This window comes from Pelodiscus sinensis, chromosome 2, assembly GCF_052426305.1.
Source record: "Pelodiscus sinensis isolate ZL-2025 chromosome 2, ASM5242630v1, whole genome shotgun sequence".
Classification (NCBI taxonomy): Eukaryota; Metazoa; Chordata; order Testudines; family Trionychidae; genus Pelodiscus; species Pelodiscus sinensis.
Window position 1 is genome coordinate 181,556,513 of NC_143053.1, and position 27,401 is coordinate 181,583,913.

At 45.1% G+C, this 27,401-nt stretch overlaps 1 protein-coding gene across 10 annotated transcripts in view; it reads right to left on the minus strand.

Moving 5' to 3' along the window:
* FYCO1 (FYVE and coiled-coil domain autophagy adaptor 1) overlaps positions 1-27,060 on the minus strand; it is an 85,070-nt gene extending 58,010 nt beyond the window's left edge. For 3 of the 10 annotated variants that reach the window (XM_075921891.2, XM_075921884.2, XM_075921882.2), the window contains exons 1-6: positions 27,001-27,033; positions 23,615-23,736; positions 13,092-13,196; positions 8,193-8,299; positions 5,669-5,794; positions 3,081-3,187 (exon numbers count right to left, since the gene is read on the minus strand). In XM_075921891.2, the coding sequence (XP_075778006.2) occupies positions 3,081-3,187; positions 5,669-5,794; positions 8,193-8,299; positions 13,092-13,196; positions 23,615-23,627 (458 nt within the window). In that variant the 5' untranslated portion in view covers positions 23,628-23,736; positions 27,001-27,033. Of the gene's footprint in view, positions 1-3,080; positions 3,188-5,668; positions 5,795-8,192; positions 8,300-13,091; positions 13,197-17,070; positions 17,191-23,614; positions 23,737-27,000 lie in introns of those variants that run through there. The other 7 variants (XM_075921890.2, XM_075921885.2, XM_075921883.2 and 4 more) reach the window with 6 other exon arrangements.
* Positions 27,061-27,401: the final 341 nt, after the last annotated feature.

Genomic DNA, 27,401 nt, shown 5'->3' on the forward strand with positions numbered 1-27,401 from the left:
CTCCCCACAACTTCCCCTTGTGACGTAGTGGGGGTACCTGGCTGGTTTCTATGCTGCTGGCTCTGGGGGAACCCCCACTGGCTGCTGTGGGTACCACGACCCAGCAAAACAGGATGAGTCACTATGCAAACCAGTGGCCAGACACCCCCCATGGAGAGGAACAAAGGAAGGTGGAATGCTGCCTTGGCTGGGGGGCAGGGCTGGAAGTTAGGGAGTTGGTTGCTGGCTGTCGGGGGGCATGGATGAGACAGCCTAGGGAGAGGAGCTGGAGTTTAGGGGCCCAGTCTCCCCCATCTCAAGGGGGCCTGAGGCATCCTAGCCCAGTTCCTGTGACCAGATTACATCTGTGCTGCGCTGTGCTGGAGGAGCAATAAACCACCCTCAATTCCACCGGCTGGTGCAGTCTGTTTGTGCCATTTCGGGGTGCAGGAGACGGGGAACCCCCAACGTGCCGTCACACCCCTCCCCATCCCCCCCTGCCTGTGTTCTCTCCCCCACAACTCCCCTGCCTGTGAACCTCCCTTGCCTGGCTGTTCCTCTCCCCGCCTGTGTGCCCCTGCCCACTGTCCCGCAACCCATCCCCCACCTTCCTCCTCTCTTCTCCTCCCCCAGCTCAGTCTCTGCCCAGCAACCCCACCTCCTGGCCCACTGCAACCCTGCTGGGACCCTGTCTCCTCTTCTCTCCCCCCGCCCCACCTCCCATCTGGATCCCCATCTCCTGTCTGGCTCTCTAAACAATCCCTCCTCCCACTACACTCTGGGCCCTGATCCCTCCCCTCCTACACACACACCTGCCCAGTAACCCAGTCCCCTTGTGCTGGGTCCTGACAACCTCACCCCTGCCTCGGACCCAGGTGATTCTCCCTCTCCCTTTGTCTGAGGAAGGGGAACTCTGGTGTTCCCAGTGCCTGTGTCCCGAAGTCCCTTCCTGTCTGGGGCAGGAGAGCTTTATTAAAATTGGAATTGTGATCCCATTTAAAGAGGCTTTGTTTTAAATAATATACCTTTAAAATTAAATTAAAAATTGTTATGGCCTAAATTTATCATAACCTAGTTAAATAACTTATGAATTAAATTTAAAAATTACATAGAACATATCTCCTGTAATCTTTTAAAGAAATTCTACCAGTTCACTAATGTAAGTACCCAGAACCAGTGTTTACATCAGCAGTAGCTTCTTCTGCAGGTAAAGAGAGAATGGTTTTATCACTTTGGTTTATTCAGCTAGTTCTATTAAATGATTAGTTCGTTCACTGCTGCAAAACTGAGAGTTGACGAAGCAGAAAAACTTGTTTTCCTCTTCTCTCAGTAAAAAACTGGCTATGAGAGCGTTCTAACATCTTGAAGAACATGATGACTAGATTCGATCTGTTAAATTCACTATGGATATTTCCTTTGTTTAATAAATGAATTTTAGATGCAAAATGTGTTTGGATACTTTTTTGTTATGTGTCCTTCACAGTTAAGGTAGTTTTATTTCATAAAAAAATTAAATGCTGGATTTGTTTATTTTAAATAGAATTTCTGTCCAGACAGAAGCAGATGCAAATCATATGTTTTTAAAAAGGTAGCCACAACTTAGCAAATAATAAATGGGATAAAACCTGTCTCTTAAGTGTTCCTATTACACACCATTTTGTAATAGAATAAAAATGTAAAAATTAAGAATCTTATTACATGTAAGTTACACAATTATTTAGGCATTTATTTAGTTGGTAGCTGTACTGAGTGTATTCTCCTGGTTAGTAAATAGAAGCACCAAATTTGGCATAAAGGTTATATTTAGTTGTAAATCAACATGTTTTAAAGGTTGCTAATCAATAAGACTCAACCATCCTTTAGGAAAATATTTTAAAAGTATAATTTAAATGATTATTTGCTCATTTAAACCAAGGTTTTCTGCTTGCTGGTTTAAATCATGATTAAAATTAGAGATTTAAATCAAAGCTATTTAAATCAATCCACCCTGCTTCAGAGGCTGTTTGGTCTGTCCCTGAAGGAGAAAGCACAGGGCTGCGCTCATGGAATAGGTCCTAGGCTAGTGGGGTTTTGTTGTCTGGTGCCTGTCTTCTTTTGGACAGTTGAGCTAGGGAATTGAAACAAAAGTTTTCTTAATCTCTTTGAACTGTCTCATTGTATAGTGAGGCTGATTCTTGTCCATGGACACCAAGAGTTGGACAGCTTATGTGTTGGGGTTGGAGTCTGAGTGATTATAAGGCTTCCAATAATAAAACCTCTTTTTTTAAAGTGCAGCAGGGGAGGTTTAGATTGGACATTAGGAAAAAATTCCTAACTGTCAGGGTGGTCAAATATTGGAATAAATTGCCAAGGGAGGTGGTGGAATCTCCCTCTCTGGAGATATTTAAGAACAGGTTAGATAGACATCTGTCAGGGATGGTGTAGACGGAGCTTGGTCCTGCCTTGAGGGCGGGGAGCTGGACTCGATGACCTCTCGAGGTCCCTTCCAGTCCTATTATTCTATGATTCTATGATTTTACAGAGTGAGGAGTGGGACCGGGACTCCAGCACTAGCTGATGTGAACAGCTGCTTGCTTTGGAAGTCTTTAACTGACTTGCTGTGGGTGAACCTGCCCTCCCATTGTCCTCACGTGGAGAGTCCCTGGTGCTATCCTAGGAGATGAAAATGCCCCAGGGTTTGGGCTCCCCCTGAAGCGCACGCCCCACCCCCCAGGAAGCCGCACGAGCTCCATTTGCGCACGCACCTCCAGCAAGCCGTGCAAGCTGCATTTGTGTGCGCACCCTCCCCAGATAAAAAAGGGAGGGGGAGCAGCCAAACATTTTTTTGCTTGAGGCGGCAAAAAACCTAGAGTCGGCCCTGGTATTGACCCTGGTCTAAGAGGAGGAATTGCATTATGACGAGCTGCTCATATTTACTGACCTAATATGGGTGCAAAACTGTGACCTAGATTACACAGGCTTTATTCCCTACAACCAGTGTTCTGAGACAACCACGTGGAAGGCTTTCCATTTAATTCGTGGGACGCTGAATCAGTCCCAGTTTCACTGTTTGTCTGTCTCCAGGTATCTCCCATGCATCACAACGGTACCTTTGCATTTACCTGGTTACTTTGGTATTCATAAAACATTGTTGCAAGGTGTCTGCCAGCCTTTGGTGTACTAAGGAATAACGTATGAATGCTCTTCCTTTACCAAGAGATGTTCTCAGCTGGGAAAAACAAACCACAGGAAGATAAACTTTAGACACTCATTATAAACTTCTGTCAATGGCACACTGACAAACCAGTTATTAATATTTCTGGGCACACATATCAAGAACCTGTACAGCAACTGGGCTCTTGGAAATGATATAAGGCAGAGGTGGGGAACCTAAGGCTGCAGCTTGCCTGGATCTGGCTCCCAAGATTCGGGGCTTCCCTCTAGCACTGGGGAGCCTGTACTGGTGCTCCAGCCCTCCCCTTGATCCCCCCCATCCCACCATGGGGCTGGAGCACACAATCTACTAGCCTGTCCCCCCTCCCATGAGGCTCTGGTGTGCGAAGGGAATGTGGGGAGAGTCTTTCTCTCTCTCAATCGGGGGGCCCTGTCAGTGAAGGTTTGGTTTTTCTTTTTTGTTTCTCAATTATGTGCAGCCCCTGACTGATTTATCTGTGGGTCAGAAGCCCCCAATCCAAAAAAGGTTCCCCAGCCGTGAGGGGTGACCCTGAGAGTCACCTTCTCTAAATATCTTAATAGCAAAGTACCCAAAGGTACAACCACAAGTAAACAAAATTATTTTAAAAACTCATTCCTCCTGCAAATTTCTGTGGCTCCACAGAAAGTGAAAGAGGAAATTTCTGACACAGTCAAATCATAACACCATACATTTCCTATGAAATTAAAGAAAATAATACATATTTTTGAATGCCGACACTTAAGAATGTTGTACATAGTTTTTAAAAAAAGACAAAAATCTTTCAGGCAGACAAGAAAGATTTTCATATCAGGTGGATAGAGAGGAGAGAGAAGTATAATTAGTTTTGTCTCTTGTCAAACCAAAATTCAAGAACTAGTACCACAGGCCTGGAAAACGCGATGCATCCACTGGGCTCATTGGGCTATACCCGCGTTTCTCAAACTGTGGGTCCCGACCCTCTGGGGGGGTCACAAGCAACTTAGAGGGGGTCGTGGTATCACAAAGTTTGAGAACCCCTGGGCTACACAAGTGGAGATGGAAGGTATCTGGTGTGTCTGCCCCATGGACTATATGCAGCAAAACCAGATGCATCAAAATCTGATGTGTATCTAGCTGTACAATATAAATACACTGAGATTTTATTTAAAGCACCAAAGGGAAGATGATCAATTTGGGGCTAAATGAAGAAGCTGGAGAAAAAGGAATGTTTCATACCACAAAACCAAGGGAGAAAGCAGAGTGGAGTGTGGGGGGAGTTCCCTAAAACAAAATGGAAGATTGAAGGAAGGGGATGAGGAGAAGGAAGAAAGCTGGGGAACACAAGGGCTGGGTGCGCTAGTGGCAGCCATGTTAGTCTCATGGCTGCCTCTCTAATCGTACAGAGAAGCTGCATGATAGCAGCAGTAAGGGTGTTACCTGGAAGTCCTGATAGACTAGATGATAAATAGCCCTGTAATCATCAAAACCAAATACCAGGGCAACAACCAGCATAGCCAACAACAGCGCACCACTTACCATACCAAAAGTCCTTATTTAAGTGATTTATATTTATTCTAATGACTCAGAAAGGATCAACCTTAAAAACTTTTTGCAGTGCTTACCACATTGACTAATAGATTTAGAGACTAAGGCTTTCTTCTCAGTTGATAGTGGTTTTAGTTTTTATTATTGTTACTTACTAAAATGTACTTTGCTTAGCCCAGCAAGAACCATATCACATTGTATTCTTTCATGTCAGCTCACCACAGATTATAACAATAATCATAATTCTCAATAGTCATATGGTATTGTATTTCCAACACACTGCACAAGCATTAAATGAGTAGAGATAGGGAACCAAATTCCATGCTCAGTGACTCCCAATCAACTCCATAGACCAAGTGACAAGAATGGTAAAATCTTACTATTTTCTCCCCTGGAATTGGATCAAATCCTGCCCTCAAGAAACCTGTTCACACGGGCGCTGGAATTGCCCCCTTAATTCTATATCAGTTTTATCCCCATTGTTAAATCATATACATTAAGGCTGTGTCTACATTGGTACCCCTTTCTGGAAAAGGGATGCTAATGTAGACTTCGGAATAGCAAAATCCGCGGGGAATATTTAAATCCCCCGCGGATTTTGCTATTCCGAAGTCTACATTAGCATCCCTTTTCCGGAAAGGGGTGCCAATGTAGACACAGCCTAACTGTAAACAAAGACCCTACCTAGCATTCATCATATTTTTAAAGTGTAACTGATAAGACAATGTAATTTAAAATAATTCAGGACTTGACGAGGTCAAAGAGACTATACCAGCATGCATATAGATTGTACAATCTAACCCTGAGAAATGTGATGAATAATAAACGTTGCTTACCTTTTGGTTTTACATTCTGCATAGACGGACCAAAAAGTCCCATTCTTTCTACCTTAAACCCCAGCACTTTTCTTTTTGAGTTCTGTAGCTCTCCTAATGGACATGCAGAAACACAAACCGCCTACTGCAATGATAATCAGTCTGATTTACTTACTTCTGAAATAGACTTAACAAAGCGGATCCCATCATTAGCTCCTTTGACTTTAGCCAGACAGTCGCAAAAGTAATCCCAGTAGTCTTTTCTGTTCCCCAGCAGTGTGGTCTTTTCTTTCTGGTCAAACTTCAAAAGGAATAAACACTTAAAAAATTTAAGCCAATGAAACAATGTTTTTCTCCTGCTGATATTCACATTCGTGGCTATTCATTTTAATGAACAGGAGATTTGGGCGCACATATAATTTGATGGATTTAAATGCTACTCTACAGTTCAAAAGAAAAATATCAATTGTCAGCTTAATTAAGGAATAGACATTAAAATCTATTCAGATTTTCAAAATGATCCCTGGGTTTTACAGCACTTCCAATGCATTGCACTATTGTAGGTCAATATATTGAAGACAAGGTACTGAAAAATGGGTACCTAAATCCATACAATGAACTCAACATGGATCTCAAAATGCTTTAAAAAAGGAGGGTATACACACACTGTTACCTCTATTTTACAGACCAACTAAGGCACAGACTGGTTAAGCGACTTTCCTGAAGTCACAAGTGAACCATTGGCAGAATCATGAAATGAATCCAGATCTCATGGAGCAGTGATCTGGGAGCCAATGATTCAGAAATAACTATTCATAGTATCTGTGTGGATCCCAGGATATTAGAGACAAGGTGGGTGAGGTGATCTCTTTTATTAGATCATTTTCTATTAGTGAGAGAGACAAGCTTTCAAGTCACACACAGCTCTTCAGCAGGTCTCTCTCACTGACAGACGATTGTCCAATAAAAGTTATTATCTCAACTATCTTGTCTCTCTAAGCAGGCTGACGGTATTCACAGCAAAATAACTTTCTTTTTACTTGGTTTTTGATAGAGAATAAAAAAACAGACATTTAAATTAGAAACGCTACTTTTTGTATTATATTTTTGATGTTATAAAACTATTTTTCAAAGCAAAATAATGTTCAGCAAAAACCTATATATTATACAGGTAATTATATTTATAAACAATTATTTTCCCCTTAAAACATGTCATCATTCTTATTACCAAAGAGCCTTTGTGACAATAAAAATGGCATGTTTCAAAGTCAAGTTATAAAAGCTCCCCATATAACTCAACAATTCTAGTGTTTTCAAAAGCCCACCTACTAGTTACAATACACTGCTTTTTAATATAAGTATATTTATATTGTTGAAATACATGCAACAAGTACTGACACATGTAAGCCCAATAACTAAAGGAAAGAGGTCTGCATAGTACTTAGTTATGATACATTCTGATTTTTTTATTAACATCCAAACTGAATACTGAACTGAAAAGATAAGAGAACACTATGGATGAAGGATAGTCCAGCTCTCTCAGAATTAGTGCCCTATCAAATTTATTGTCATTAAAAGTTATCATAGCCCATGAAATCTGGTCTCCCCCATAAAATCTGGTCTTTTGTGTGCTTTTACCCTATGCTATATAGATGTCATGGGGAAAACAGCATTTCTCCAACTGGAGGCCATGACCCAAAAGAGGGCCATGGGGAGGAGAGAAGGGGCGTTGTTGCGAGGTTATTATGGGGAGGGGTTGTGGCAGTATTGCCACCACTGCTTATGCGCTGCTTTTACAACTGGGTGGTGAGAGAGCATCTGGCCAGACACCTGGCTCCGAAGGCAGCATCTGGCAAGCAGCAGACTAAAAGTAAGGGTGGCAATACCTCAACCCCTTTACAATAATCTAGTGACCCCCCCTCCAGCCCATTTTGGACCAGGATCCCTACAATTACTTAAATATGAAATGCCATGGTATTGTATCTGAAACAATGACATTTATGATTTTTAAAATTCTATGACCATGAGATTGAGCAGAATGGACAGTGAATTTGGTAGGTCCTTATGCAGGTTGAACTTCTCTTGTCTGGGACTCTGTGGTCTGGCAACATCTGTGGTCCGGTAGGACCACAGATGTTGCTGGACCAGAGAGCCCTGGCCAAAGAGGTTGAGAGCCACAGTTGGTCTGGTCAGCGTGCAGCCTGCAGGACCAATGGCCCGGGTGTAGAGAGCCCCGGGAGACACTGCCACTCTGTGGGGGACAGGGGCAGAGAGTCCCAAGAGTGGCTGCTGCCTTGTGCGGGGCAAGGTGGCTGGGGTCAGAGAACCCTGGGAGACGCTGCTGCTCCATGTGGGCTGGGAGAACTCTGAGAGCACCTGCCGCCTTGAGCTGGGTTGGCCAGCACAAGGCTGGGGGAGCCCTGGGAGCAGCTACCACCTTTCACGGGATTGGGGAATCCTGGGAGCAGAGCTCTGCAGGCAGGCTGGGGGCAACAGAACCAAGCAGGCTGGGGGCAACAGAACCAAGCAGGTGGGCCAGAGGAGCTCATGCCTCCGGGTTCTCCCAGGGCTGCAGCCAGAAGGGAGCCCCAGGAGAGCCTGGACGCCTGACTCTCCTGCTCCGGCAAATTCTCCTGTTCAGAACCACTCAGGTCCCAAGAACCAGAGAGGTTCAACCTGTACATTGTTCTGTCACTTACCTGTAAAAGGTACTCAAGTTTGTAGGAAAACTTTTGCAAGTTGATGCTGTCATCTGTGATTGGTTCCCCTCCTTCTTTAAATTCTTTGTTTAACTCTGTCACGGCATCTTTAAAACAAAACACCAGAATACAGGACTAAAGATAGATGATGTTTTGGTCTGAATACACAAACATTTTGAAATAAATAAATGGGCTGTCTCTCTTTGCATTGTGTGTATGTATTCACTTTCTGTCAAAGTCTCTTAAAGGGTATGTCTACACTATAAATTGAAGTTGACCTACGCTACATCAATTTAGAGCCACTTTGGTAATTACTGCAGCGACTGATGTCCTCACTACTCTCCTTTGTTGATGATGCGTGTCCTCACTGACTGAAGAGATTCAGAGGGGTAGCTGAGTTAGTCTGTAACAGGAAAAACTTAAAAAATAACAAATAGTCTAGTAGCACTTTATAAAGTAATAAAACATGCAGATTGTATCAGGAGCTTTTGTGGGCACAGCCCACTTCTTCAGATATTATGGGGGGCTGAGAGCTCCAGGCAGCTCCCCACTGGGAACCCACCTGCCCTCTCAGGGCTTCTTGCACCTCTGCTGGGAGTAGCCACCTGGGCTTCTCACCTCCCTGAGCAAGAATATGGGACAGAGGAGGCTGAACTGCCTGCCTCTCCTCCCCTGGCCTTCTTATCAATTTGGAGCCAACAGCTGAAGAACATAACACAGGGTGTGTCTAGACTACAGGGTTTTGTCAACAAAAGTGGACTTTTGTTGACATAACTATAGCTGCATCTACATTGCCACTGAGTTCTGTCGACATATGTAGCCAGACACGAACCCCGTCTTGTTCCCCTCCCCCCCGCCAGAGAGCAAGAGAAAGGCAGTCATTGATGCCCTGGGAACGCAGGTGTGCTGCCTGTCCCTGACTCTACCATAAACAGAAACCAGACAGTAAATTGGCTAGCTGACGACCAGGGGCCTCCTGTCGCCCTGATGGCTAGTACCAGTAATTGACACGCCTGCACTGTCCCAGAAGAGGAATCTTCGCCCATCATATACCAGAGGTGCCCATTGTCTGCATTTTCCCAGGTGTGAATTATGCTTTGCACCCTTTGTGGGAAACTTGGTGTTCAAAGCCATTTTTCCTAATTGGCCACTTGAGACCAGGAAGAAGCCTATGTGACCCAAGGGGTATAAAGAGGGTTTAGTAGCCCACCCCATTTGAGCTCCAATCATCTATACCTGCTGGCAGGTATTGATTGTCTCCCGAGGTCCGTGGGACACCCAACCTCGTCCTACTTCTTCCCGAGGGATTGAGAGAAAGACGCTGGCCATGCCAAGTCTGGAACGCAGGGGTGAGAATATATACCTGCTATGTGTCTATTTGCATGCATTTAATAAGAGCTCAGAGAACCAAAAGGGTTTCATGGTACCTATAAGTGACTTATTAGTGTAATTTCTGTCCTGTCCTTTGTAGTGACTGTGTTATCTGTAACACAGTAGTAGCAATTAACAACTAAGTTTATCCTATAACAATAAAATAGTAACTGTTTAAGCTTTAACCTGACTCCTTCAGTTGCTGGAACAGAACCAAGCACAATTTAAAAGAACTTCAGCCGGTCATAAGGGACTCACTGCCCTGACCGTCGGCTGACAACATAACGTCAACAGAACTCAGCAGTTTTGTCGACGGCTGTAAACCTCATTCTATGAGGAATAACACCTTTTGTCGACAGAGTTCTGTCGACAGAAGGTGTTATTGCATCTACGCTGTCCTTTGCGTCTACACTGTCACGTCAACAAAGCGGCTTGCTTTGTCGATAGAACTGGATGTAGTCTAGACGCTCTTTGTCGACAGAAGCTTTGTCGACAGATTCTGTCGACAAAACTCCTGTCGACAAAAGCCTGTAGTCTAGACATAGCCACAGTGTCCACAGGGATGTGGCACAGGTGTAATACCACCAACATAAGCCATAGGCCCCTCAGGGAGACAGGCCTATTATGTCACTGTGGTAGGGCACTTACATCAGAGGGAGCAAGGCTATTGTGTGTACACTGACATAATTAGGTCAACGTAAGCTGCCTCGTGTCGACCTAACTCTGTACTGCAGACCAAGCCTTAATGACAGCGCAGGATCTTGTTGATAGCAGAACTGTCCCTTCCATATGATGGTTTGGGGTGACCACCGCAAACCCCATGCTTTGAGGGGCCCCACAGTGACTGCCTCAACCATCCTATGAACAGAACCCGTGGGGCCCAGAGTAGTCTGGGGAATTACCCGAGGAGCCTGGCATGAGGCAGCAGTAGGGATCAGCCTCCTGCACTCGCCATAGTGGCAGGAGTTGGAACGACCTGTCAGTCTCCCCAACTCCATCGCCCGTCTCCCAGGCTGTTGCCCACCATAACCACTCTAAATCCTTATTCAGTCCTAAATTGATTGTATTAAATTTGCAAATGAATTGCAGTTCTGCTGTTACTCTTTATAATCTGGTTTGGAAGTATTTTGCAGAAGAATGGCTATTTTTAAGAATTTATATTGGTTATCTTACTACTAGGGGTGTTAAATTTAGTTTAATCAACTAATCGACTAGTCGATGGATTTTCCATCAACTAGTCGATAAGCGGGGTAACTGCAGCGGGGTTAGCTCTCGGCCGCGGGAGCTAACCCTGCTGCCACTCTGCCTTTTAAATGTATTAAGAGCTGGCAGGCTCTTAATACATTTAAAAAGCCAATGCGTAATTGGGGGGTATCCAGCGCGAACCAGGACAGCTGATTCCCAGCTTGCTCTGGGTCCCCTCACTGCACTTTAGCCTTTTAAATGTATTAAGAGCCTGCTAAATCACACTTCTAAATTAACTGTTGTGAGTGAGACACATCCACCCTGACTGAATTGGCCTCATTAACACTGATCCTACACTAGATAAGTAACGCCCTTCTTTTCTATCTCTGTAATTTCCACTCCAATTCATTTGAGGAAATGGGTTTTACCCATGAAAGCTGATGACTAAATAAATCAGTTAGCCTTTAAGATGTCACAGAACTTCTGTTTTTACAGATACAGACTAACATGGTTATCCCTCTGAGACTTATCACCTCTGTGCTGAGATAGGACTAAAGAAAACTTAGACTATATCCCTAACAGGTGTTAGTCCACCCTGTTCTTAAAAACGCAAGTGATAGACATTCCACAACCATCCTTGGAACATCTATTCCAGAGTTTAAATTCCCTTATTGCTAGAAAGTTTTTCCTAACAATCTAAATCTCCCTTGCTGCATATTAAGTGATTACTTTTTGTCCTGCCTAAAGTGGACATGAAGAACAGTTAATTATCACTGTCCTTTTATTAACAACCTTAAACATATTTAAAGACTGGTATCGGGTCCCCTCTGGCTTTTTCCTCAAGACTAAACATGACCAGGTTTTTTTACCTTTCCTCATGTGTCCAGTTTTCTAAATCTTAACATTTGTGTTGCTTTCTTCTGGACTCTTTCTGTGGTGCTCAGAGTAGGATGCAGTACTTGAGCCTCAACAGTGCCAAGTAGAGCAGAACAATTATTTCCTGTGTCTTACGTCCAACATAGATGCTAATACACTGCAGAATGGTATTAGTCATGTTTGCAGCTGCACCACACTATAGACTCTTATTCAATTTATGATCCACTATCACCCCCAGATCTTCTTAAGCAGAACTACCCCTTAGCCAGTTATTCCTCATTTTGTAGTTATGCATTTGAATTTTCCTTCTCAAGTTAAGTACACTTTGCACTTGTCTACATTGAATTTCATTATATTGAATTCACACCAAACTTTGCCAAGATCATTTTGAATACTTACCATGTTTTTAAAGTGCTTGCAACCCTTCCAGACGTGGGTGCTCATCTGCAGATTTTATAAGCATGCTTTCCACTTTGTTAATCAAGTCATTAATGAAAATAGTCAATAGTAACTTGAGCCGGGACTGACTCCCAGTTTGACAGTGAACCACTGATAACTACTGTTTGAGTACAGTCTTTCAACCAGTTATACACCTACCTTATAGTGGTTTTCTCTAGACCATATTTTCCTAATTTGCTTATGAGGATGACGTGGGATTGTTTCAAAATCAAGATATATAACATCCATAAGGACCATCCTTCCTGAATCTTCCTCCTCAGGCGCATATTTGATTACAGTAACTGGGTCATGCCATGAGGGCAGGGGACTGGACTCAATGACCTGTTGAGGTCCCTTCCAGTCCCTAGTATTCTATGATTACCAAGGAAACATCCTCCTTCCCTTTCCTTCCCTCCTATGGAGGCCTGTCATCACTGTTTGCCGCATAGTACTACAAACAAGGTATTTGTCTGAGTGAACAATGACCCTGTCATGCCCTTATGGGGCTCTTGCTACATTTCAAAGGCTCAAGCGCTGCAGTCGGAACACGGGGCGAGTGGGGACTGTTTCCCAGCTGTGCATCTGCCTCCCCTACCTCCTGCAGAGATGGTGCTGTGGGGAACTGGCTTTTAAGACAGCTGCCCCCAGCATCAGCTCCTTCTGCCCCCCTTTGCTGCCTCTTTCTGATAGAGGCAGCAAGGGGGGGAGGGGGGGAAGCAACTAATTGAGTCACTACTCGACTACCCGATAAGCTAGTCACTTACATTCCTAATCCAATCTACCGTTTACAGAAAGAGTAGATCTCAAGCAGGGAGAATTTTTATTTATTTGTAAAATCTTACAAAAGGACTTCCTAAACTTTATGTAACATTAGAAATCAGAGTCACATCTGTGCAGAACAGTACAATTTTCCCTCACTAATGCCATACACAAACATCAGAGAACACACACACCCATAACCTCCCCTTCAATGAAAACAGGAGGGATGCATTCCAGCCTGGACAATGAAGCTGCCAAGAGGCACCATACCTTGCAAATCTCTGATAATCCTCTGTAGCTGGCTTTCTCCACTAGTTGCTGCCATCATGAAAGCCAAAGGAGAGTCAAGCCCGTGCTGTTCAACTTTCCATCCTGCTAGAAGGAAAAAGAGCAGAGTTCACATCTTTGGTGACCATTCAATGGGTGGAGATTAGTCTCCTTTACAGCACCTGCAATTCTGAAAGAAGAAAAATCTATTTACATATAATCTGGTATGAAGATCCCCATGCAGGCATACACATAAACACACACATTGAACAATGGCACTTCAGATTACATTTAATACTTTTTCTCCATAGCGAACTATTTCCTGTTAGCCCTGCACTACTATTTTCTTTATATTTTAAGCTTCCCTGTTCCCTTCTACTACCCTCCCCCCCGCCTTTCCTAATTTAGCATATTGATTTTTGACAACTTTTCATTCCCACACTGGAGCATTGACACAAGCTAGTTTCACTGCCCAATCCAAGTTAGGATTCTACATCACTAAACCTCTGTTCCTGAGTGAAAGTATCATATCATAAAAGCACCCCTTCAAGAGCTCTGCTCTGTGCTTTTTCTATATAGACACAGAACATTGTTACAAGCACACTTCCTTCACTCCAGAAAGCAACAGTCTTAATAGCCAGAGTACAAGGAATGATTCTTAGCGTCCTAGAATGGGTACTGACTGATTCTCTTTTCTGAGATCAGTGGATATTCTCACTCTGATGTGGTTAGAGCATCCCTCTCTAGGGGTTATTTTGAAATATCTTATTTCAAAATAGTTATTTCGAAACAGCTTATTTCAAAATAACTCATCAACACACAAAATGCATTTCAAAATAGTTCCGGACGGGTATCGGGTCAGGACTTACTGTGTAGGGCTGTTGCCTGAGGCTATCTGAGGTCTATGCTTAAAGAGACCCTCCTCCCCTAGACAGCCACTTCTCAGGTTTCCCTGCTTGCTTGTCTACCTCGATGAGGGACAGCAAAGCATTTTGTCTCTGCGTGCTCTGGTTGCCTTCACTCGGGACACTATAGCACTCTGCAACACAGAGCCAGAGCTGCCTCTGGGCACTCTTGTGCTTCTCTTGGATGCGTTGCTGTGAGCCTGGCTGCACTTTCTGAAGGCTGCCATCCAGGAGGTCCATCGGGGGGCTGTCAATATTCATGAGGCCCTGAGGGAGAGCTTCCACCCTGAGGAGCACTAAGAGCCTCCCTGGTCTCCCCCCTGGGGGCTTGTGCCTCATTCCTCCCTCACGTCCTTCCACTTACCCCTCCCTAACCTCCCTTCCTGATGTCAAATAAAATACACGTATTTTCATGACCACAAACTCTCTTTATTTAACAAAACTGGCGGGGAGGGAATGAAACTCTGGTGAGTCTGGGGAAAGGAGGCGGGAGAGGGGAGAAGAGAGGGTGGGAGAGGGGAGGGGGAAACCTGGGAGGAGGCAGCTGGAAGGGGGAAGCAAGGGGTAGGGAAAGCTCAGGGCTCAGGGTTTGGGAGGGTCTCACCGGACCAACTTGCTTGTCATGAAAACCTGCTCCTGGGTTCGCATGTGGCCTTTGGTGGCCAGCTATCCTGCCATAGACGGCCACGTTACTCCATCTAGTGCGGAGATCATGGACATTGGAGGCATCCCCCTCAAACTTGAATAAGGTCCGTGATTTCCGCCCTGGACCAGGAAGACGCCCACCTTCTCCGGGTCCTGGCAGGCTCCTGGGAGCTGGCAGACTGCTCCTTTGGAGCGGTGGAGGGCTGGCTGCCAATGGCTTGCTGGCTCATGTTTTGGGGCCACTGGGTCAGAGGCAGTGACTGCTGGCTCTGGGCTGGCAGGTTTGGAGCTGGCACAGGCACTGTGGCCAGAGTCAAGCCCTTTAAGGGCTCTGGGGAGGGGGGAGGGAGAGAAGTGTTCTTGGTTGAGGCCGGAGTGGCCACCGGGGCACCCTGGGAAGGCTGGGGGGCCCCCTATTTCGATATAAGTGTCTACACAGCACTTATTTTGAAATGGCTATTTTGAATTTGGCGTTATTCCTTGTAGAATGAAGTTTACCAAATTCGAAATAAGCGCTCCACTATTTCGAATTTATTTCAAAATAGCAGTTTGGCTGTGTAGACGCTTGGAAAGTTATTTCGAAATAAGGGCTGTTATTTCGAAATAACTTTGCTGTGTAGACATACTCTAGTAGACTATAGTTAGGGCTTTTGAGGGATCATATTCAGTTTTTTGACCAGTCACAGTGGCAAGTTAATTCGTAATAAATAACCAGCCTTTGAGTAACCCTTCTCGTCAATAGATTTCAAAATATTTTACAAAGATGGATAAACAGTAAAAGCCGAACTTTCAAGGGCCTGGTGCTTACAACTGGGGGCCAATTTTCAAAAGCGCTCAGCTCCCCTAAAAGAAGTCAGATTTTCAAAATCCCTGGGCACCCAGCCGCTCCACTTGTGACACTTCTGGGCAGATTTTGAAAAGAGCTCCACACTCAAAATGCTGAATCTGCTGAAAATCTGGCCCCACTTGTCTAAGTTTTAATACAGTAAAATAGCCCAACAGTTTTGCATGTAACTGCGATGATCACAGTTTTTTCAAGCACTGATGCGAAAAGATTAATAAATGGAAGAGATGGATGCGTCTACAGGTTGTACCTCCCTAAACTGGGACTCTTTGACTCGGCAGGTCCACATATGTTCCTGGACCAGACAGTCCCATGGTTGGGCAAAGGGGAGGCGGCATCATGGCTGGGCAAAGAAGAGGGGGGCACTGGCACCACAGTCAGGTGAGGATACCGGGGGGGAGGCTGAGGTGTAGTTAGGAGTCCTGCAGTACAGCCAGGAATCCCCAGGGAGAAGCTGTGGCCCTGAGGAGCTCTGGCTGGAGACCAGCAGCAGCAGGACCAGAACCAGCTGGAGACTGAGCCCAGCTGCAGCGGGACCAGGGCTCGTGCTCAGCGGAGCCCGAGTCCGGTGGCAACGGGGTTGGGGCTTGAGCCAGAAGGAGCCAGCAGTGGGGATGGTTGGCAGGCTGGAAGGCTAGTGGCAGGAGACCTCCCCTGGTCCAACAATTTCCCTCATTGGGCACCGGTCAGGTCCTGAGGGTGCCAGACCAGGGAGATCCAACCTGTATTTAAATAACTACATAGACGCACTCAAGTAGGTTTTGGAGAGAGACCAAAGGAGTCATGGAGATGGCACTTTAAATCTTGTGTGCCCATGTGCTGCTTGGCTGTGTGCTGTCACCACCAAATCCTTGGCCTTTTTGATACAGGGCAAAGGTAATTAAAATAAACCTTAGCAAAGAGACTGACAGACAAATGACTGAAAGGCTGGCATTGTTCTCTCAAATGCACTACTCTGCACACCCAAATTTAGACAATGTGCTGCTGTCCACTGCCATACTGTGATGTCTACTGGGCATGTTATGAGATGGTGCTAGATCTCCCTGTCCTACTGAGCACATTTCTTTTGGTGAAACTCCCAGGACACACTTGCTGCTATAAAAAATTCATCAACAACAACAGTCAGGGTACGTCTAAACTACATGGCTCCGTCGACACAGCCATGTAGATTTGTTTGTTCGGCCACGGGAAATGAAGCCGCAATTTAAATAATCGCGGCTTCATTTAAATTTAAATGGCTGCCCCGCTCTGCCGATCAGCTGTTTGTCGGCAGATAGGGGCAGTCTGGATGCTCCCCTGTCAACATGAAAGCCCTTTATCGACCTCCCCGGTAAACCTCATCCTACAAGGCATAATGGGGAGGTCGATAAAGGGCTTTCGGATCAGCGCGGGAGCGTCCAGACTAGCGCACTGAGCCGACAAACAGCTGATTAGCTGTTTATTGGCTCAGTGCGGCAGCCATTTAAATTTAAATGAAGCCACGATTATTTAAATTGCGGCTTCATTTCCCTCTGCCGATCAGCCTAATCTACATGGCTCCATCGATGGAGCCATGTAGTTTAGACACACCCTCAAAATACACCTGTACCTTTGCAACTGAAAAGCAGCCCTTGTTCTCAAGGCAGCACACTGGATGAAATGCCACCATCAAAAACCCGAGTCAGCTGTTTCGTGGCTGTGAATTGGAACAGGTGCACGGCTGGAGCTATTCCAACTGACATCTATTGGGATTCTGGAACCCTGGTCTAATTCTGATTAGGGATGTCAACTATTGTGTAATTGTGTAAACATATAAGCACTGGAAATTTGAGTAATTACACATTTACACGCAGAGGGGGCTGGCAGGAGCCAATGCTTGTGGGGAGGCAAAGGCAGCAAGGAGAGGGGAGTGCATGTAGTAAAGAGGATTAACCAATAAGCACAGGCTTCTCGGTTAATCATGTAATTGACTACGCATTGACATCCCTAATTCTGATGTCACACTGGTTGACTTTACTAAAATTACACCAGCAAAAATCAATGGAAGATAGATCAGAATCAACCCCCTTTCCTTTTGATACCCTCTCTTTAGCCTCATGTTATAATGATTCCTACTCTAATTCTGCCTAGGGGTTGCATACAACAGCTGTGTTTCTTGGTCACAAGTTGAGTTTGGTTATGGTTGGGGGGTTGACAGGGGGCAGTGGTCCCAGAAGAGGCATGGCCTCAGGAAAAAGGGGTGTGGCTAGGGTTACCAGGTGTCTGGTATTCAGTCCAGTACTTTCGCCTCCTGTCCTGTAAAAAAATTCAGAGAATACCGGAGAATACTGAGATGTCCAGTATTTTCTGAATTTTTCCCTGGCCAGGAGGTGAAAATGCCGGGTACCTGGAAACCCTACAAACATTCAGTGCCCGGTTTCCCACCCACCCGAGCTCCCGCGGCCCCCCAACCCCAGCCCTCATGCTTACCTGGTTCCCCAAGGCTACTGGCACAAGATTCCCCTGGGTCTTAGTGCTCAACTTCTCCCCTGTTCCTATCCCTGCACTCACTCTTAAAGGGGACACACTGTTTTAATGCTGTTTCATTTTATTTTGGCTTAATAAATCACTGGAGTCCTTTTTTGTTGTTGTTGTTCAACAACTTTGGTCTCCCCTCCTCCTCCTTTTTTCCCCCTTCAACAAATTTTTTTCCAGGTGTTTTTTTTTGGGGGGGAGGGTGTTCGGTATTTTAGTTTCAACCATCTGGCAACCATAGGTGTGGCTGGTGCTAGCTTTCCCCAGGTAGCCACAGCAAAGCCCAGATTAGGCCGTAAGGAGCTGTGTCAGAAATGTAAAGGGTCTGGGGCTCCACCAGCTGCATAATCAGGCCCTGTCAGCAGGCCTGATTATGGTCAGCAAGATAATGAAGCAGACTTCATTGGTTACCCCACCTCATATAACAAACAAGAACCCTCCCCCTTTCTAACAGGCCAGTTCACAGTTTTGATGTGGGGGTGGAAGGTGCTGCAGTGGGTGGTCAGTGCCCATCGGAAGGTGAGTAGAGGACACCCACTGACTTGGGAGGCTACATCCAGCCCCAGCACTAAGCACTCTTATGGATTTTCTAGGACAACAACCAAACCTGCCTATTCCCCTCCCCCGCAGGCCTGATAGAAATCAACAGAACGACACTCACTGACACCAACTGAAAATCCGGCATACGATTTTCAAAGAGAGAGGTAAAGAATGTCCCCTCTCTCTCCATACACTCACGCAGCAGTGCCCAGTCCGTCTGGGAGGAGGCTGCATTTCTTGTCATTCCTTTTGAAATACAAGCATGTGGATGATTGAATCTGCTTAGTCAGGGAGGGGAGCCGTGAGATTAAACTGGGAAACAGATGGGCATCAGCTCAGACCCTTCCACGGGACAGAAAAAAGGTTTATCCCAATGGGGAATTAAAATAACAAAGCAGAGCAATGCTTATAGGTCACTTAGTATTTAGTTACACAGCAACTATGGAAATGCACAGTATATTTTATATGGAAAAACCATTCTCTGAAGACAGCTCCTTAATTCACCTTCTCCTCCAATACCTCCCTCAAAAAATCAATGATATGATAGATAGCTATATAAATTATACCGGACAGACTGCTTTCATTACATAAAACTGTTAAACTGCTTGGACAAAATGTATTGCTACAGTGATCACTGAAGGGAATTAAGCTAACTTGATTATCTAGTCTATGCTTTGGCCAGGGAGCAGCACAGAAGCAGGGGAACCTCACACACATCCCCAACCAATATTACATAACTTTAAGTATTCAATACCTGGTTACAATAGCTCTCTGTATGAAAACAGCAGAGAGCTGAAAACACTCTAGGGCAGAGATGGACAACCTCGGCTAGTGACTGGGCCACATGAGTGACCCTCCATTATCTCAGTGGGCTGCAAGATTGTTGTAACCAAGATGGTCTCCAGGAAGTGGGTAGTTTTGCTAACTGTGCTTAGGTCACTAGAATTTGGGGGGAGGGGAGGTGGATTGAACTGTAGCAGCGCTTTGATGCAGAAGGAGTGCACAGCTCTCACAGTCAATGTTGTGTGCAATCAGCACATACCTCACTTCATGAGCTATGGCTTTATGTGCATGTCACGCTAGTAATATTGGTAGGAAAAAACCATGTGGAAGGAAACCAGCAAAGTCTGGCAACCCTGCTCATGGGCAATGGTAAACAAAATACCTTGTGGGCCGTATGAAGAACCCCGATGGGCCGTATTTGGCACTCAGGCCACAGATTGCCCACCACTGCTCTACGGCCCACCTACTCCCCTTGCTGCTGTAGTCCCATTGATTTTAAAGGTACTGTTCCCTTGAATAAAGTGAGCAAGATCTGTCCCATAATAGAACACATGGACCACTAACTGCAAAGCACACTTTTGGAGGGTGACAGAAAAAGTCTAGCGACTGCTGTATACACTGCTGCATACACTAACAGAAGCCATGGGTAAGTGAGGTACCAGAAATGTAGAAGAGTCACTGAACAGAAATTTTACTGCACTGCTGAAGAATAAAAAACAAAATGTTTGCTGTTTCTAATACATTTGGGAAGACTTTAATACTTTTTTAAAAAGTTAAATATTCACACTGACACTACAAGAAGCATACAGTTCCAATGTATTTTTCTGCTATCCTACCTCAGGCTAGGTCTTCACTCCAGGGAAGATCAATGATGCTGCAATCGATCTTCCGGAGTTGAATTCAGTGGGTCTAGTAAAGACCTGCTAAATTAAAACTCAGAGTGCACCCTCATTTGCTCCCATCAGCCTCCCTCTGTGGGGACAGTGGGGAAACTCAAGACAAGGTATGTCAATTCCAGCTGGAGTTTCATATCTTGATCCTACCTTCCCCTTTAGTGTAGACTTGGCCTCAGTTCACACGTTACTGGCTCATTTAGCTGCTATGCTCACAAAAACAAATTCTGACTGTTCTTTGGCTGTTTGCTAGGCTTAAGAAAATGAGTAATATAGAGAAAGTAACATGACCCCTTTTACAGAAACATTTAAAAGGTCATTATGGTTTTTCATCACATCTTCTTCAGATAAATAATGCGTGATAAAATACCTATGCTACATAGGGCATACAGTTGGATCTCCATGGTCCAGCATCCTTGGGACCTGACTGGTCCCTGATGAGGGATTTTGCTGGACCAGGGGAGGTCATTTTTGGACCCCTGCCACAAGCCCTCCTGTCTCCCTAGTCAGCTCCCCACCTCCTACTGGCCCCGCTGCCCTGCCAATCCACTGGGAAGCCATTGCTGCCATGGCTCTGCCAGGCAGCCCAGCACTGGACCTCCAGGCAGCTGCACACACCAACCCAGGGCTCCATAAGCCCTGCGCTGGGTGGCCCCGGTGTCAGCTCTCTGCGGACAGCCCACTGCCCTGCAAGCCTGCAGGGTTCCTTACTGTTGGCCCTCTGCCAGGACTCTAGTCATGCAACACCCATGCCAGACCATGGATGTTACCAGATGAGAGAATCCTGGTTAGAAGAGTTTCAACCTGTGTTCAGAATGGAGAGGCAGCCTTACGTCTGAATGTCAGTGAAGACTTCCCAGAGCCTTAAAGTATGGTTCCATGATTAGAAGTACCTTCTTACTGAATAAATCTTCCCCACATGTACTTGAGACACTTGTATTTGCTAACTAGCATTATATAAAAAGAGTTTTCAGTACTTTTCACACCCATTTAATATTGCAAAAGCAAACCTGCTATGAGAGAGTGAGCTGAAAAGCATGCTGGATTTTGCATTCACTCTCCCCTCCTGCCGTCTCATTCTAGGGCTTAGGTAGTATCACTTATTTTATTTAAAAAACTGCAGAATAATTGAACATAAAATTCATGGCAAGTACAATACCATAGCATATCAATGAATAGAAACTTGATGAGGTATGCAAAAGTATAATTGTTATACAAAATCGTGGTAGAGGAACGGTAACTTAGAACACTAAATCAAGACACTATTCTATTGGCTAGGATCTTGCATTCCAGGGAGACCAAACACTTTGCAGAATTAGAAAATCATACAATAACATACAGTATTGTTGCTCACAACGGGTGTGTCTATGCTGCACCCGTAACTCAAAATAAGCTATGCAATTTGAGCTACGCAAATTGCGTAGCTTATTTTGAGTAAATTTTGAAGTAGCTTATTTTGAAATTTGGCACCGTCTACGCCACACTTGTTTCGAAATAAATTGCTATTCTGGAACATCTTACTCCTTGTGGAATGAGGTTTACAGGGACATCGGAATAGTGAGCCTATTATATTTCAAAGTAATGGGCATGTTCAAAAGACACGGAATACCTTCCGAAATAGGGCTGCAGTGTAAATATAGCCATCTGGGCCTGATTCCACATGAATGAATGTACAACAGAGTGAGTGCTATGTCCTAGCAAAATCAATGAGATTTTTCACAATATCTAACCATGCATTCATCCAAGGTATACATTTTGCCATTTTAAATGTTCAAATATAAAAGTGTATGTAAACAAGCTAATGTGCCTCTACGGAAGACTGTTTCTCGCCAAATAACTTATTAAAATTACAAATTTTATACAATTTCAACCAAAGACGTTAAATTGAGGGTGCTGGACTAGAAAGGTTCAACCTGTAACACAATAGGATTAGCTTGGGATCTTGTAGAATGGGCAATTATTCTCAAAGAGTACTGCACCGTAACTTGAAATAAGATAAGCAATTTGCATATCTTATTTCGTTGCTATTTCAAAATAGCATATATCGTAATTTGGCACTGTCTACACAGCACCACAATTTGAAATAAAGTGCTATTCTGAAACGTTTCTTACTCCTCATAGAATGAGGTTTACAGGGATGTCGGAATAGCAAGCCCGAAATAACGGGCTTGCTGTGAAGATGCGGGATAGCTGTTTCGGGATACTCCTGTATCCCGAAATAGTGTTGCAGTGTAGACGTAGCCATAGGAGGCTGAATATCAGCAGCTCAGTAACATACAAGAATACAACTAGAAACCCACTTTGAAAGTCTCTGATCATTTTTTGTTTTTAAACAAAAGATACCAGTGTACAGTAGGGGGTGCTTAAAGGCAGCTCCCTTACACCTTCTTAGTCTCCAAACATGGCCAGGAACAGAGCTGTGTCTCAGGGACCAGAAGAGGGACAAGGCTTGGGCCAAATCTGGGGACGGGTGCAAGGCCGGTAGTGGAGCCCCAGTCACAGGGCCAGGAGCCTAGCGGGACCAGGAGATGGAATCCTGGGTACAGACGCAGCAGCAGAGCTCGCAGTGGGGTCCTGTGTAAAACAGGGGATGGATACTGCAGTACGCCCCGTACTCCTAGTTCTCGTGCTACGAGTTTTGAGATTTTGGCCTATTGCCCTGTGCGAGGAAGCTTACATACTTCTGCATATTTTAATGCAACGTAATAAGTAGCAATAATATAAATAACCATTGTCTCTATTTAGAAAAGCAGTCCTAATTATGATTTTTACTCAAAAATCTTCTCTTCACACAGACAGTCCCTCCAAACAATCTCTTGTGATCCAGTGAATTTCAGTGGTGTTACAAGAGAAGTGCCCCTATTTATAGATTTCAAATATTGGTAGATGGGCTCTTAGAAAGGTCAGCCTACAGCCTTACATCACCTAAACCAGGTGTGGGGAACCTAAGGTCCGGGATCACATGCAGTCCCTGGCTTGCCTGGATCTGGCCCCCGCCTTGCCTGGATCTGACCCCGAAGGCCCAATGCTCCTCCCAGCATTGGAGAGCCCACACTTCCGCTCCAACACCTCCCCCCTCCCACAGGGCTGAAGCACACAAAATCTACTAGGCTGGTCCCCCCTAGTCTCTGGTGTGGGAGAAGAATGTGGGGAGTGTCTTTCCCCTTCTCAATTGGGGGCCACATCAGTGAGGGGATTTTTTTCCCCACTTCTTAATTGTGTGCAGCCCCCAACTGACTTTTCTATTGGTCAGGGGCCCCTAACTCATAAAAGGTTCCCCACCCCGGACCTAGACCATCACAATGACAGCAGCAGCTAGAACATTATGGGCCCTCGCCCTTACTCCTTACGCCAGTGTTTCTCAAAGTGTTCCGCGGGCCCGCTTTGGGAAAGATGCTAGCAGGTCTGTGCCACTTTGCTTACCCAATAGGTCCATAGCCACGAAGCCTCGCAGCTCCCATCAACTCTGGTTTGCTGTTTCCAGTCAGGGGATTTGCGGGAAGTGGTGTGGCACGGGCCATGCTGCTTCCTGTGGCTCTCCTTAGCTGGAAATGGTGAATAGGGTTCCCAGATGGTTTAATCAAAAATACTGAACACACACACCCCAAAAAAGAAAAAAAAAACCACCGGGGAAAAAATTCTGTTGAGAAAAAAAAAAAAGGGGAGACCAAAGATGTTGAGCAAAAAACAAAAACAAAAACCACAATGTGACCCCTTTCCGAAATGCCTTTGAGGCTTTTTCGCCTTTACAGGCTGTCGGTGGCCATCTGCGGAACCAGGTAAGCACCCGGGATTTTCGCCTCCTGGCTGGGAAAAAATCAGAAAATCAGACACATTTTAGGTGTCCGGTGTTTTCTGAATTTTTGTACTGACCAGGAGGCGAAAGTATCAGACTGTCCAGGTCAATACCGGACACCTGGCAACCCTAATTGGTGAAAGAGAGTCGTGAGGCTCCGTGGCTATGGACCTGTTAGGAAACAAAGTGGTGCGAGCCCACAAGTGGCTTTCCCAAAGCGGGGCCGTGGAACACTGTGAGGAACACCGCCTTACGCTGTTCACAACTCCTAACAGAATCAGTACCAAAGGACAGTGAAGAGATTACACAGATTTGGACCCTGCACGTGGAAACCATCACAAAGTACAAGTGGGGCAGACAGAAGACAGCTGAATTAAATCAAGAACGGACAGAGATGCCTGACGTGTTGCCACCTCACCTAGTGATGAAGGCTGTCACCTGGCCTAGAGGCTGAGCATCCCTCATGTTTTTCTTTCTCCCCACTCCACAGCTCCACTGGTTTATGGGATGCTCTAGGAAGTACTGTCTGAGAGCTCCTACAGTACTGTTTTGCAGTAGGGGGCCTGTTTTAGCCCTCCATTTTGTTTGTTTCTTTGGGTTGCGGAATGCATGAGATAGCTACAAGTACGAAATAAAAGTGGTTACCACTTAATCCTTTTTGAACAGACAGACACAGAGATAACAGGACCCTGTATTAAGCCAGCCCGCTCCTATTGTACAATGTGATCCTGATCTAGTATGTCAGCTGTCAAAAGGGAAGTTGCTTTTGGTAAACTAAGCAAGTTCTGCAGCAGCCACTGCAGCATTGCACTACACATCCCTCGCACATTGCAAGTGACCTTACCCTGGTGCTTATACACTATGGTGACTGGCATTCTATAAATACCTTAGATTAGACAGATAGAGAGATAGCAACCACAGCATACTGCAATGGCTGAAAAGACTGAAGCAAGGAGAAAAATATAAAATGCAGATCAGTGTCACAAAAGTTTGTAAACACTGATCCATTTGAACAATTTTAATAAGAGACTCTCATTTAGCAACCACATTTTAGATTGTGTAAACACTAACTCCCTCCCCCATCATGCCCTGACTTTTTTGTTGAATTTAAAAAAATGTTTAGATTTAAATTAATAATCTGCAGGGTTTGCAGCCCCAAAACCAACTGAGTTAGTTCATGACACCCTAAAATGAAACCGACTAGCAACAAAAAAAGGAATCGCAAGAACTAACCTATTTTCATTGTCCATGGAATAAGGAGTATGAATAGAAAATAGTGAAAATTACATTGGATTTCATAATTTTTCTTTTGTAGTCAACTAATTAGTTGATAAGGCTAGGAGATTCATAAAATTGTACTCAACAGTCTCCCCTTAAAAGAATGTTGTCAGCTTAAAAATGTAATAAAAATTACTTGAGTTAAAGATAGTTTTAGGTACTACCTTGCTTGGAGTCCACCTACACAATATACATTTAATCATTGTGCATGGATAGGAAAGTTAATTGCAATCTGTGGTGGTGAAGTGACAGGCAGGATCAGAGTTGAAAAACTTAAATATCCACGCTCTGTACTCCAGAATCAGAAATGGAGGGCCTGATAACTTCAGATTTATACCAGTGTGAAAAGAGTAATTCCAGTATAGTCACTGTAGTTACATGATAAGTAAAACAATGAGGAAGGAGAATCAGGCAATACATTCCTTACATGTTGTTAAAAGTGCAATGAATCATAGAATCATAGGGCTGGAAGAGACCTCAAGAGGTCAAGTCCAGTGCCCTGCCCAAAGCAGGACCAACCCTAAACGAATTTATCATTCCTTTCCCCTTTTCTTATATGTAACACGACTCTTAACCATGCTGCTTGGCCACGATGGGGTATATCTAGTCAAGGAGAATGTAAAGCGTATGCCAATAAAAACAGATAATAATTTAATAAAACTATCACTTTTTTATACCTGTCTAACAGGTACATGCAACAGTGTAAACAACAGTGGGAGTGGTGCAGCTAACTCCTTAAACGTTTTGCATCAACACTATGCTGACTTTGTGCAGACAGAACCCTCCCTGTCATCTGTAGAGATTTGCCTACACAAGGACTGTCAGTGAATATTTACATCAGCATTTTAGAAAAACAGGGCTAGGAGAGGTCTGGTGTGCACATTTTCTACAAAAAGTCTAAACAACTTTGCTCCCCAGAAAATGTGCGGACCCCGGTCCAACGATGAGAAGATTATGAACAAGGACAAGTTTAAACTTTGGAGAAACACAAAACATTTTCACAGTCCTATTTGGGGGAAAGAGAGAAACACTTCCTTGCCCTACATATCTTCCAATCCAAACATCGGTTACAGTCCTGTCCTACTACAGAGCACCTCATACAGGGGCCGAGAGAGAGTGTGACCAGGGGAGGACAGAGGAAGGCAGGAAGCAGCAGCAAAGAATAGTTGGTAGTGACAGAAGACAGCAGGTCAGGAAGACAGGGGAACTCATGAGAGCTTTGAGGTGGCATTCTGCGTGCTCATGGGCTTGCCTGGCAGCTTCAGCTTGTTTTTTTCTGCTTCCTGGGAAGAGTTACACCACGCATGGGAACAAATGTGCGCACACCACCGCGCTGGAAACTTGCTGGGAAATACTATCCCACACCCCGGCCAACTTGTGGAAGTCAGACCTCAGCCGAGCCCTGAAACGGACGGGGAGAGCTGGGCGGCAGATGGGCACAGTTGTGCGGGGTGGAAGACCTACCCTTCGCACACCGGGGTCTGGGACATATGCAGTCCCGGCTGGGGAGGGGGATCTGCCTGCAAACACCCCTCCTTCCCCCCCAGCACGTAGCAAAGAAAACCAGCCCAGCAGGCAAGTGGCAAAGAATACAAAAGTTACTTCTCCTGCTGCCCCAAGCTCCCAGCCTGCCCAGCTCCCAGCCCCTCTCCTGCCAGGCACTGCCCGCGCCCCTCAGCCAGGCCACTAGTCTGGGGGGCGCTGTCTTTGCACAGCGGGGGGGAAAGTACGTTACCTCTCCGCCTAGGCAGCCATTACATAGGAACACATTGAGCAGGTTTTACTACAACTCCCATGCTCCCTCTAGCCTACATCTCCCATGAGCCCCTTGTCCCTGCCTCCCCTTAGCCCCTCAGGCAAACCTCGCTCTTCCAGCCTGCTTTTTTTTTTATCCCAAAGGGGAGTGAGCAGCACTCTTCCCTCCCCACCCTCCCCTTTTACAGATGGGGAATCTGAGGTTGAAAGAGGAGAAGTGGCTTGTCACACCGCAGGTCTGCGGCAAAGTTGGGACTAGCTCCCAGGACTCTGAAATCCACACTGCTTCTGAGAATTGTTTTCTTTCCAGCCAGCCTTTATGGGATCTGTCCTCTTTTTTTTCTCCTGTTACATGACATATCATTATTCATTGTTATTTAT